This window comes from Oscarella lobularis, chromosome 1 (genome assembly GCF_947507565.1).
Source record: "Oscarella lobularis chromosome 1, ooOscLobu1.1, whole genome shotgun sequence".
NCBI classification, from domain to species: domain Eukaryota; kingdom Metazoa; phylum Porifera; class Homoscleromorpha; order Homosclerophorida; family Oscarellidae; genus Oscarella; species Oscarella lobularis.
Window position 1 is genome coordinate 2,202,382 of NC_089175.1, and position 12,196 is coordinate 2,214,577.

The 12,196-nt window shown below is 47.3% G+C and overlaps 5 protein-coding genes across 5 annotated transcripts; 1 reads left to right on the top strand and 4 right to left on the bottom strand.

The window, feature by feature from the left end:
- Positions 1 to 356: 356 nt before the first annotated feature.
- Positions 357 to 4,083, bottom strand: LOC136185101 (uncharacterized). Its single transcript, XM_065972172.1, has 8 exons — positions 3,906 to 4,083; positions 3,546 to 3,654; positions 3,184 to 3,492; positions 2,770 to 3,132; positions 2,416 to 2,706; positions 2,282 to 2,356; positions 821 to 2,221; positions 357 to 760 (listed from the first exon to the last, which is right to left on the bottom strand). Exons 1-8 carry the CDS (start codon positions 3,954 to 3,956, stop codon positions 438 to 440), a joined length of 2,922 nt encoding a protein of 973 aa, XP_065828244.1. The 5' UTR covers positions 3,957 to 4,083; the 3' UTR covers positions 357 to 437.
- A 13-nt stretch (positions 4,084 to 4,096) lies between these two features.
- Positions 4,097 to 4,677, top strand: LOC136185122 (pterin-4-alpha-carbinolamine dehydratase-like). Its single transcript, XM_065972193.1, has 3 exons — positions 4,097 to 4,171; positions 4,220 to 4,435; positions 4,495 to 4,677. Exons 1-3 carry the CDS (start codon positions 4,133 to 4,135, stop codon positions 4,585 to 4,587), a joined length of 348 nt encoding a protein of 115 aa, XP_065828265.1. The 5' UTR covers positions 4,097 to 4,132; the 3' UTR covers positions 4,588 to 4,677.
- An 18-nt stretch (positions 4,678 to 4,695) lies between these two features.
- Positions 4,696 to 5,932, bottom strand: LOC136185112 (serine/threonine-protein kinase 35-like). Its single transcript, XM_065972182.1, has one exon. It carries the CDS (start codon positions 5,755 to 5,757, stop codon positions 4,720 to 4,722), a length of 1,038 nt encoding a protein of 345 aa, XP_065828254.1. The 5' UTR covers positions 5,758 to 5,932; the 3' UTR covers positions 4,696 to 4,719.
- A 2,377-nt stretch (positions 5,933 to 8,309) lies between these two features.
- On the bottom strand, positions 8,310 to 9,598 carry LOC136183463 (serine/threonine-protein kinase pdik1l-A-like). Its single transcript, XM_065970122.1, has one exon. The coding sequence runs from the start codon at positions 9,493 to 9,495 to the stop codon at positions 8,452 to 8,454; it is 1,044 nt and encodes a 347-aa protein (XP_065826194.1). The 5' UTR covers positions 9,496 to 9,598; the 3' UTR covers positions 8,310 to 8,451.
- A 277-nt stretch (positions 9,599 to 9,875) lies between these two features.
- On the bottom strand, positions 9,876 to 12,042 carry LOC136199851 (uncharacterized). Its single transcript, XM_065990164.1, has 6 exons — positions 11,977 to 12,042; positions 11,424 to 11,713; positions 11,182 to 11,346; positions 10,800 to 11,127; positions 10,654 to 10,745; positions 9,876 to 10,602 (listed from the first exon to the last, which is right to left on the bottom strand). Exons 2-6 carry the CDS (start codon positions 11,694 to 11,696, stop codon positions 10,168 to 10,170), a joined length of 1,293 nt encoding a protein of 430 aa, XP_065846236.1. The 5' UTR covers positions 11,697 to 11,713; positions 11,977 to 12,042; the 3' UTR covers positions 9,876 to 10,167.
- Between the last annotated feature and the right edge of the window lie 154 nt (positions 12,043 to 12,196).

Here is a 12,196-nt window from a genome sequence, read left to right on the forward strand (position 1 = left end):
CTCGTCCAGGCGGTACTGATCGAAGTGGCCGAGGACCCGCAACTCGCCCGAAACTTTTTGGAAGGGGGTCATCGCTTGCGAAGACTTCCCTGGGCTACGAACGCGTCCAAACCTCCCCGTGGTGTAGCCTGGGTAACGCGAATATGGACGCAACATCAAAAGGTACGTACACGGGTTTATCGACAGAAACTAAGGTTACTTTTTTAGATGGAAAGAAGATTGAAGGACAACATGATTGACTAGATAGCGATTTTGCTTTGATAGTATGTATTTATGCTTGTCTTTTTGTAATTTGCGAATAAATTGTGAAATGGAGAACGTCGTTTTTGAGTTTCATTGCACGCCATGGCCGTACGATCGATGGGAACTGGCTACTTGTATTTATAATATAGAATAATCTAGATAGACGCTTTGATAGTACGACAGTCATTTTCTAGTTAAACCTCAAGCACATCGACAGGGGATTTCACTAGCAATGTCACTAGTTTGTCTCCAAACACGCTTTCTGCGTGATCTCTTGCTTTTGAAGCTATGAGTGCCTTGCACAAAATAGAGACGGTTGCCTCAGACCCTTCGCAATCCAGCCACTGGTGGAGCATTTCAAGTGATTCATCAGCCGGGTTCTGAGGGTTTCCAACTTTAATGCTGTTAATATCCTGCTCTGAAAACGAGAGCTTGCGTGCAACGTCCTGCCAATTTTTTGATATCAGTTTTGCCAACGCGTTACACTGATCTCTCGTCACTTTGTCACATTCCTTTTCTATTAATCAATCAAAACAAAAGTGAAAATTCTAATTGAACAAGGAAAAACTACGAATACCTGCAGACTTTATTGACGGGACCCTCCTCCTCTCGTAGTCGTCTCTAAAACCTGGAATACTTCTGTTGCTATACAAGCTATCACGAGATCCAGCCGAAAAGTTTCCACTGCTCGAACTAGCATGAGAATGAACGCTCAAAGTGTCACTGTCAGGATGCCAAGGCACAATGTTCGTAGTACTTGAGGTATCTATCTCCAAGATAATTTGACTTACATCCACCGCTGCAGAAGGATCAGCTGCAGTGTAAGCGTTTACATTAAATTGTAGCGTCGAAATTCCTGCCTCAATGTCGGAGACTTTAGTTAGAACGAAGCCCTTCGTTGGCCCAAGATACAAGTCTCCGGGACGCTTCATAACGGTATTCCTGGCTTCGATCGTAAAAGTGGCCTTTCCTGACGCTCTCCACTCGTCCTCGCCTTCGAGTACAACTTCCACCCTTTTCCAAGACTCGTCCCACGTACAGACAGACGACGTCAAAAACGACTCGTTGTTCTCCTTCACGTGAAAACGCTTGAGTTTTCGAAGAACGTCCGGATGGGCGCACGACAACGCTACGGTCATGCCAAACTTCGAATTATTTCCTCGTTTGCGAAATGCGGAGAGGGCGACGTTGCACGGGCCCTCTGACCAAGCGCAGAGATTGCAGAAGGACAGCGCTCGAATTTCCAGAAACTCGTCTCTGAGAAAGTAGTCCATTTTCGAATAACTTGCTTCCGCACTAGTTTCACTCAGCTCGCCAACATAGTCTAAAAATGTTTCGGATCTGAATTTGTTTGAATAGAACAGGTGGAGCTTTGAATCAAAGCCGCGACTACCAGCTACGTGGTAGTAGCTTCGTATCACTACAGGACAATCGAATTTTATGCCGTGCGGGAGTAATTCTAGCAAACTGACGAAACGACCTTTGACTGGTTCTGATGAAACAAAAATAGAAGCCGAAATCGTAACGTTTACTTCTTGCAAGGCGTCAGGCGGAAATTCGATGACGATGCCCGAATTTGACAGTTCTATTTCTCCGCCCTTTGATCTACTAATTTCGTTGGAAGTCGATTCTTCTAATTTGAAACTCAGCTGCTTTGATCCAACAAGCAGTTCAAAAGTGGCGCAGGATTGAAAAACGTATTTCATACTAAACGGAGCCACTGCCGCACGCGTCGACTTCGTCTTGTCCGCTGCATCGTGAACGCAATGGTTTGATAAGTCATTGCATTCGTCTGAAAAGAAGCAGACGCGATGGGCAAGAGGCGGCAATTGATTTGGCAATTCGTTTGAAATAAAAGGCCCCCGAGGCATCTCACCCTGACGTCTTTTTGAACGATAATGATAGCCAAACCCAACCGCGGATGATACTATTATCACGGAGCCGATTAGTGCACCGGCTAAACTCAGCGTAAAATGTCCTAAAATAGAAACGTTTTTGCATATAGAATGAACAACCCTCACATCTCTCACAATCATACCCTTGCCATTGACACTAAGGTTGGGGTTGGGGTTGCTCGTAGCATTTGCAAGATACAGTTCCGTACCAACGTAGGCTACAAAACACACGAACGTTACCTAAGGATGTGCCTCTCAGAGAATGCGTAATACGCACCATTCCAGCAGCGAGTCACATCTATTTTTGAATTGCAACGTGGTACCAATTGAGAGCAATAGTGATCGCTCTGAATAGAGGAGTAGACGTTGAATTCAGACAGAGAAAACTTCAAGTAGTTCTCGCTAATGAACTGCTTTTGTGGGCGTTCGATAATTGTAATCCACTCTATTCGAGAGCAAAATGACGTCGACTCAGTGTCATTGGAGGAAAAGCAGATTGGAACGTATGTTGATAGGTCAGACGAGAGGTAAACTTGTCCGGTCAAATCACAAAAAACCGTTGAAGAATCTAAGAGAAAACAGTTGAGGGCACCAGACTACTAATAAATAAATAAATAAATACAATAAATACCCAAAGGCAAAATAGTGCGAGTTTGTTGGCAAATCAAACTCGTAGAGGATCTCTTCGAAACTTTTCCTATAGCTGTAACTTGAACTGAATAATTCGAGCAAGGGATAACGTCAGATCGAGATACGATGGTTGATAGAGACGATCTTGGCTTCCAAGCCGTCTCATTGATACAGCGCTTCGAGCCATTTCTGAAATTCTGATAGAAAGAGACGACATAGGAGTCTGTACGTTCTCTTTCGCCGTAGAGTTGCGCGCGGCCAAAGTACGCCAAATTTTCAACTGTTAGATGCGTCGACATGCTGGCCAATCCATAGCCTTTTATTGATACGCTGCAACGCAACGACAAAGGAACGCTTGGACGTACTAAAAAGATACTGTATGAAATAACACCTAAGATTCAAATGTACGACTTACACTTCACGATGAGAGTAAATTTGAAAACGAGTGGGTCAACTCCAGCTTCAGACGGGCGTACAAACACCGAATATTCGCCAGAATCGTCTGGCGTCGCATTGAAAACTCTCAAAAACGACAGCTGCTTCTTTTTGCTTGGAACGTGGGTGAAATTCTGTAGAACGTTCTGCCGAAACGTCCACCGCGTCGTCACGGGACCGGCGGGATACTTGAACCATATTCGAAACGTCTTGCTGCTTCCTTCGTAAACATGAAAACTATCCCCGGGCGCCTCGTCGCGATTATATATCACTTTCAGCATGTGACCTCCTGTTTACATTGGCAATCAGGATAGAGAGCCGTTTCAATTACGACGATCTCACCAGCCGTCCTTCTTGTGACGACTGCTTTTAGCCCTGGCGAAGAGCATGAACCGGAGATGCAAAAGGACAAGACGAGCAAAAAGGGCAAAAGGGGAGAGCAACCACCGGTCTAATGAAAGTGAAAGGAAATAATCAGCATTGGGGATGGGTACTTCTTCCCACGGGGAAACAACCCCTTTAGGGAAGTATTATCCAAAGGTCAACCAGAAGTACTGTACTCAGATTTTTCAAAGCGTTTTTCAAGAACATTTACAAATGCCTGGCCTGTACAGCTCTATATCTACTCATATCTATATCTACCCCAACAACGTACAGGTAGACCAGAGGGTAGACAGCCCATACAGGTACTAAACAACTCACGTAGCGCACACTGGCGTCAATTGCTAGTCGAGAGCGCTTGGAAGTCTGCATGTGTCAAGAAGTCGTTCAAGTCGACTGGCAACGCAAATCAATCTCTGACTTGGCTCGATCCTGGATAATGACGTAAGGAACATGCGGCTGCCAGTTATATCCAATCCTTGAACGCTGCGAAGGCATACCACTAATTATTTTCGATCCCCAAGCAATCTGCGCGTGCGCGACTGCCTATGATAAAGTCTGCAGCGAAAACTGTCCTTAGATTCATGGTTAGCAAAGCCGAGCAATCTAGCACAAGTCTCCAAGCCATTTTCTAGGCTACACAGGCTAAAAAACTAAAGCTCGACGAACGCGACGGCGTGGGAATGGCGATCCTGCGCGAAGCCGGCTGGAAAGAGGTCGAAGGACGCGACGCCATACACAAGGACTTTGCGTTCAAAGATTTCAACGAAGCATTCGGCTTCATGACGCGAGTGGCGCTGAAAGCGGAGAAAATGGACCATCATCCAGAATGGTTCAACGTTTATAACAAAGTGAGCAGAAAATAAGATATCCGATTTTCGTACTCTAAAAATTGTCATTAATTAATTAGGTGCAGATTACTTTGAGCACGCACGAATGTCAAGGACTGTCCATGCGTGACATCAACATGGCGAAGTTTATCGAGGAAGTGGCGTCAAAATGATTACAGAAATATAGTGACGTCTGATCATTTGTTGTCACTAAAGCTGTTGCTCTGCGTTCTTTTATGTGAAATACTACAGACGTCACAGAACTTCACGTAGCTAAGGGTATACGTACAAAACCAGTTTCGAATTCAACAGCAACATCCTCCATCACCTTCCACAGTCTGTGGATCGTGAAGCCTTACGACGGGCAGGCTTCTGGCCTTGTCAAGAGATTCCAACGTTGTCACCACGTGACCGATGCTGCATCGATAATGATAATCGTGGTAGCACATTTCGTTGATGAGACGAATTTCACCCTGAGTGGCATACTGAAGCGTCATCAACGAACATGCAGAACTCGCTCTGGAGTCTGAAATATCGTGATAAAGCTGACCTAGGCAGTACCTCGACCCGAGATAAGTAGCAAGCATGAGAACGGCTTCTGACCCTCCCATCATCTGCGTAGGAGCCTCGACGATACAGGCAAAGACCAGACCGAGCGAAAAGACGTCGCACTCAAATGAATAATGATGATTGAATACTTCAGGAGCCATAAAAACGCGCGTACCGCCCACCGTCGTCATGTACGAGTCGAACGAGATATCCTGACTTCCTTGAATCCCTTCGTTGATGTCCCAGACCGCTTTCGCCAAACCGACGTCGGCAATCTTCAGCACGCCGTCGCCGTCGATGAGTATGTTGTCCGGTTTCAAATCGCGATGCGCCACTCCTCGTCCGTGAATGAATCGAATTCCCAAGGAAAGCTGGCGACACCACTGGAGTCTCTTCTCGTGGTCCGGTCGATCTTTCAGCAGATAGTCACCGAGACTACCCCCTGGGCAATAGCGAGTGACGATGCCAATTCCTCGGCCATTGGGAAATTTGAAATTGTAGTAATGGATGAAGCCGATGACGTAGGGATTTCGCAGCTTGCTCAACGTCTTCGCCTCTTCGGTGGCGTCCTGCAAACCCTGTAGGCTTGAGAGAAGGGAAAGATCGCTTCGATTCGTCGCGACTGAAATCACTTTAATGGCGACGTTAGCGCCATTGCGATCCGTAGCCTTGTAAACGACGCCAAATGCTCCGCGACCCAGTTCGCGTTCGAGCCGATAGCGCCCGTTTTGTGTGGCATAGGATTGAGCTTTACTTTTGGTGAGGTACTCGAGTCCATTCAGTCCGTAGGACATTGGGAGTCGAGCTGGCCGAGAAGCGTGAGGGGGTTTTCAGGGGAAAGACGGTTTCGGCACTCTAGATGGTCATTGGATCAAGATCTCGTGATAAATTTCCATTCGGAAAACACCCAGGTCCCCATCATTCCACCGTGCGGTTTACTTGCCAGGAGAGGACTGTCGCGGGTTCCCGATGCGAAACGCTTATCTGAAAAGTTCTAGTAGAAAATCTCGCTGCCTTTACAAGCTTGTGCGAGCAGCGTTTCTCGTCTGAGCAGCGCCGCATTTCGATGCAAAGCTCGATCGTAGCGCGCGCACGGTGGCCCTGAGAAGGGCAGAGAAACCGTCAAACCGTTCAGAAAACAACTTACTATTGCACATGCAGCTACTTTGCTTGTCAGCGCAGAATACTAAGTCGTGGTTATTAAACATTCAAACAACAGAGCAATGAAAGACAAAAACAAAAAAGTCTCGTGTCTCCTTCGTTTTCTAAAAACAGCAAGATGATGATGATGGCTTTGGATCGCGGAGCCTTACAACGGGTAGTTTCCTAGCCTTGTCAATAGTATTCAATGTTCTCACCACGTGATCAATACCGCATCGATCATTATAATCATGGTGGCACATTTCATTAATGAGACGAATTTCACTCTGACACTCACAGTGAGTAGCATGCTTAAGCGTCATCAATGAGCACGCAGCATTATTTCTGGAGACTGGAATCTTGTGATAAAGTTCACCTAGGAAAAACGTTTTCTTGTTCCAGCGCGCAAGGATCGCGACTGCAGAACTGTGCGGAGCCTCAATGATGCAAAGAAAGACAAGGCCAAGTGAAAAGATGTCGCACTCACACAAATAATGGCGATTGAACACTTCAGGAGCCATAAATGGAAGCGTACCTTCTATGGTTGCCATGTATTGGTCAAAGGAGCTATCGTGGCTTTTTTGACTACTTTCACTGATCTCCCAGACCGCTTTTGCCACACCGACGTCGGCAATCTTCAGCGCGTCGTCGTCATCAATGAGTATGTTGTCCGGTTTCAAATCACGATGCACAATCCCTTGCTCATGAATATACTGAATTCCCAAGGAAAGCTGGCGACACCACTGGAGTCTTTTCGCGCGGTCTGGTCGATATTTCAGCAAGTAGTTACCAAGACTACCGTCGGAGCAATACCGAGTAACGATGCTGAATCCTTGACCACGAGGAAAAGTGAATTTATAGCAATAAATGAAGCCAATGACGTAGGGATTTCGCAGCCTGCTCAACGTCCTCGCCTCTTTCTCAGCCTTGCCCAAAGAAAGATCTTGGCTCGTTGTTGAAATAACTTTGATTGCTACGACGGTGCTGTTTTTGCAATCAGTAGCCTTGTAAACGACACCAAAGGCCCCGCGGCCAACCTCCCGTACAAATTCAAAGCGATAGTTATCGGTAGCGTGGCGACGAGCGTCGCTAATTGAGAGCTGAAATCTGTTGGGTCCAGAAGCCATCAGAATCACGAGAAGCGTCCAGGAATTCTTTGGGAGAAATGATTCCAATGCTCCACCCTCTTACCGGTAAATGACCATTGGTTCAAGATCTCGTGATTTCACCCGGAAAACCGCCCCCAAATTCCCAGTAACTCCAATTTGCGGTTTAGTTGTTTATGTTAGCTAAAAATAACCCAGTACAGTACATACATGCTTCAGAAATTAAATACATAGTTTAGGGAGATGGACGACCCCACGTCTCATCTTCTCAAAACGTTTTACCAAAACGTCCTCATTGGGGGAAATCGACGAATTTGACTCGAAGAAATAGGACGCAAAGTGATCCCGCGTCTCTGCATCACCTCAACCAAACCACTGCCACCGACTTCCTGCGGTCCCCGTCCTCGAATCTCTCTTCGAGCGGCCACAGCAAACGAACGACAATTATTAAAAAAGAGATTATAGGACCCGAACCCTTGAGCAGTGCGACCGAGCGAATCGATCGCCTGCAAAGCCGTCCACGTGTCCTCCGACCTAGTAACAAAATGACCAGACGGATCCCACGTCGCTTCACTAAGCTGAACCGTCCACGATTTCTCAGTCAGATCAGACTCGATTTCTTCCCTACTGGTTATCAGCTCAGCTCGCAGAGCCAAATCACCCGGAGCGATTCTCATCACGAGAGCCACGTGCCACGGTACGAAGACCGTGTACGACTCTAAGTTGCCTTGATGACGCGATTCTTTGAGAGCGTTTATGAGGACGTTTTCGAGTCGAATGCGATTGTCGTATTCGAGCTGTTCCCTGACTCCCGCGATGCATTTTCTCGTCGCGTGAGGAGATGTCGTGCACGAAAGTCCGTACGGTTCGATGATCGCGGACGATGAGGCGCGGATTCGCGCGCTGTGCACATGGGGGTCCCGATAAGAAGGCTCACCTAAAATGTAGATAGTCTGCCTACCTTTTCATAAACACGTTGCGCGTGCAGCGTTTCCTGGCGAAGTAGCGCAGCATTTCAGAACACACGAGAAATTCAGGGAAGAATTAGCGCGCGCGACCTCTGAACGAACTGTACTACAGACGTCACCTTTTAGCAGAAGTTCACATGACAGTAGCTTTGGCTAGCAAAAGAGCTCTGTCAGTCAGCCGTACAAACAAACATCTAAACAACGACAAAGCGAGTGCACAGTCAGACTCTGTGCACAGTATGTTTGAGGGAGTATTACAAAACCAACTTCGAGTTCAGCAGCAACATCCTCCATCACCTTCTACAGGCTGTGGATCGTGAAGCCTTACGACGGGAAGGCTTCTGGCGTTGTCAAGAGATTCCAACGTTGTCACCACGTGGGCAATGCTGCATCGATGATGATAATCATGGTAGCACATTTCATTGATGAGATGAATTTCACCCGGAGTGGCATACTGAAGCGTCATCAATGAACACGCAGAACTTGCCCTGGAGCCTCGAAAATCGTGATAAAGCTCACCTAGGAAGTGTGTCGACCCACCATAAGTAGCTAGCATCACAACGGCTTCTGACCCTCCAATCATTTCCGTAGAAGCCTCGATGATACAGGCAAAGACCAGACCGAGCGAAAAGACGTCGCACTCGCGTAAATAATGACCGTCAAACACTTCAGGAGCCATAAAAGCGCGTGTACCCCCCACCGTCGTCATATAGGAGTCGAATGTGATATCCTGACTTCCTTGAATACCTTCATTGATGTCCCAGACCGCTTTCGCCAAGCCGACGTCGGCAATTTTCAGCACGCCGTCGCCGTCAATGAGTATATTGTCCGGTTTCAAATCGCGATGCGCCACTCCTCGTCCGTGAATGAATCGAATTCCCAAAGAAAGCTGGCGACACCACTGGAGTCTCTTCTCGTGGTCCGGTCGATCTTTCAGCAGATAGTCACCGAGACTACCTCCTGGGCAATAGCGAGTGACAATGCCAATACCTCGGCCATTAGGAAATTTGAAATTGTAGTAATGAATGAAGCCGATGACGTAGGGATTTCGCAGCTTGCTCAACGTCTTCGCCTCTTCGGTGGCGTCCTGCAAACCCTGTAGGCTTGAGAGAAGGGAAAGGTTGCTTCGATCCGTCATCACAGAAATCACTTTGATGGCGACGTCACGGTTAGTGCCATCGCGAGCGTTGGCCTTGTAAACGACGCCAAATCCTCCGCGGCCCAGTTCGCGTTCAAGCTTATAGCGCCCGTTTTCGGTGGCATACGACTGAGCTTCACTTAGGGAGAGGTACTTGAGTCCGTTTAGTCCATGGGCCATCGCGGGAGTCGTGCTGGGCAAGAAACGTCAGTAGGGGGAAAACGGTTTCAGCACTCTAGATCGTCATTGGTTCGGGATCTCGTGATTAAATGTTCATCCGGAAAACACCGTGACCCAAGTTCCCCATCGTTCTAGCGGTGTGGTTTACTTGCTAGCAAAGCAGATTCCGACAGATTGCATAATGAAGGAATACAGGTGCTCAACTGTTAATTGGAGCTCGATGCCAGGAGAGAGACTGTCATTCGTTGGGAGCCGCTCACCTGCATAGTAGTTGCAACCTTTGAAAAGCTTGTGCGAGCGCAGCGTTTCTCAGCCAAGCAGCGCAGCATTTCAGCGCACACAAAGGTTCAAGGAAATATTTTAGTGCACTGCCGAATCGCAAAAGCGTCCTAGAAAAACCCTTCGTTCGCCTTACTTTGGTCTGACACCATAGCAACCCCAAAGATGCTTTTCATACTGAGCTTGCTGAGGAAAACGTCTCTTGCACTTCAAACAGCTGATCGTCTTCTCTAGCATGGAACTCGTTGCCGAGCTGCCAAACCCAGAATCTCGGTAACTAGAAGAGGGTAAAGAAACTGCGCCCTGATCCAAAGAATTGTATCGAGGTGCCAAGGTAGGTTCAAGTGATTGACATTCCTCAGAAAGGCCCCTCATCTAATCAAAAGGACAACTCTAACTGACCATAACTAGACAAGGATTACTTACTCGTATTTCAATACCATTCGGTGCACGTTGACGCAATTTTTTCACTTCCTCCGACAACTCTTCCTTCTCTTTTTTCGTGTTTTCAAGGTGACTCACCAACACCTCTAGCTCGCTTTCCAATCTCTTCACCTGTTCACTCGGCACCTGTTCACTCAACTCGCTTTCCAATCTCTTCACCTGTTCCCTCAACTCGCGTCGATCCATTTCGCAGCGTTCGACAAAAAACCGAACGGATTCCGCGGCAAAAAGAGCGTAGTCGCTATTGGAACCGAGAGTCTTTTCCATATCAGCATTTCTCCTGCGCTCCCGACGATATTTCTCCTTGAGCTGATGTATCTCTAGGGTCAGCTCATTGACTTTCTTCTCGTATTCTTCCCTAATTTCTTTGAGCTCCATTTCCGCCTTCAAGTACGCGATCAAATCCACTGAAAATAAATTTATTTAGTCAATTACTTTTCGGCCTCTTCTTAGACCGTGAGTGGTTTTCTCTGTAGCTGCCTTTTTTATTTTCCTAATTTTTTGTTTAGCTGTTGCTAGGTCTACGACTAAAAGACTTTGTGTACAATCAATCAAGCTTTCTGATTTAACTTTTCTTTTACCATCTTCGTCGTCGCTGTCGCGTAGAGCGTTTTCGCGCGCTTCTTCACTAGAGGCCACGTCCAATGCTACGAGAAGAGACTTGCTTAGCTCAGGAGGAAGTAATTTCGTGGCCTCTTCTCGCAACGCCTGGAAAGCTTCATCCAATTTGCTACTTTTCTCGCAAGGTGGCAATTCCATGCACGCGATAATGAACTTGGAAAGGAGACGTTGCAGGTGACCATATGCCTTTGTGTAGCCAAGCTTATGTTGGCCAAGTTCGGCTTTGAGACGTTCATTTTCTTCTGCCACACTTTCCAGCTCTTTTCCTAGGGCTTCGATTAAAATACTCTATAAGCGCACTTTGAAAGAATTTCTGCGTGGGTGTCAGCCGGTTTATCTTACCTTAGAACTTTCAGCGTTGACTTTGGCTGTTGCATCTTCAGTTTCCGTGTCTAATTTCTCAAATCCGCCTATAACGAGTCGTTCTGAAGCAGATCTGCTTTTTTGGTGATTTTTCGAGGCTTCCGACTTCAGCCTGCGATTTTCATCTCTTAGTCGAGCCAGTTCCTTATCAAACAGAAAACAGAAACCGAGAACTCGGATCAAATGAACCGCCGGACGTGTTTTCGATTCTCCTAGCATACCAGGGTGATGCTTTCAAGGTCTAATTCTTGCTCCGCTGTTCGGGCACTCTGACTGTGCTCCAACGACGACTTCTCATCGCTTCCAACTGTGCCGCTACCTTTGGTATGAAAGGCTTGAGAAAATAGCCGGTAAAGGGAAAGAACACCCAGCGTAAGGGAAAGTGACAAGGCTTTGGACTCTCCAGCTTCTGCCTCTCTGGCTTTGGGCTTTCTGGATAAGTCAGGCTGACTAGATCCAAGGGAACATTCACGACGACCAACTCTTCCGGACATTATCCTGATTGCTCCCTCTGCGCAGACAAACGATAGGTAAACCCCCTTGCCAATATATTATACACTGTAGTCCCCATGGTGGTTTGCACGCCACAAACACCATACGCTGCCGCATGCACGCGAAGCCTGTCCTCTTGTCAAGCAGAAAAGACTAACTGACGTCATTTTGAATGGGTGCAAGCACAGCTTCACTCATCCCGCCACGTGAGATTTTCCCCGGTGCCAGCGTACAGTCCCAGTCACGCGCTGGAGTGCAATGTGCAAAGCGAAAACCTAGTACCATTTGAAAAATTGACGTAGATGCTGCATTTCGCGGCTGTTGCTTGCAGATTCGACGAGAAATCGCCTCGATCTCCTGACATGCGCCGGTGCTGCTCACGTGACTTTGCCGGTACAGTAGACGCGACCGACAGACAACGAGCGCAACTCAATAAACACCGCCGTGTCATTACTTCAGAGATGATTAGGCCTACTAGCTGCAGAGAGTAAAAGAAAGGTAG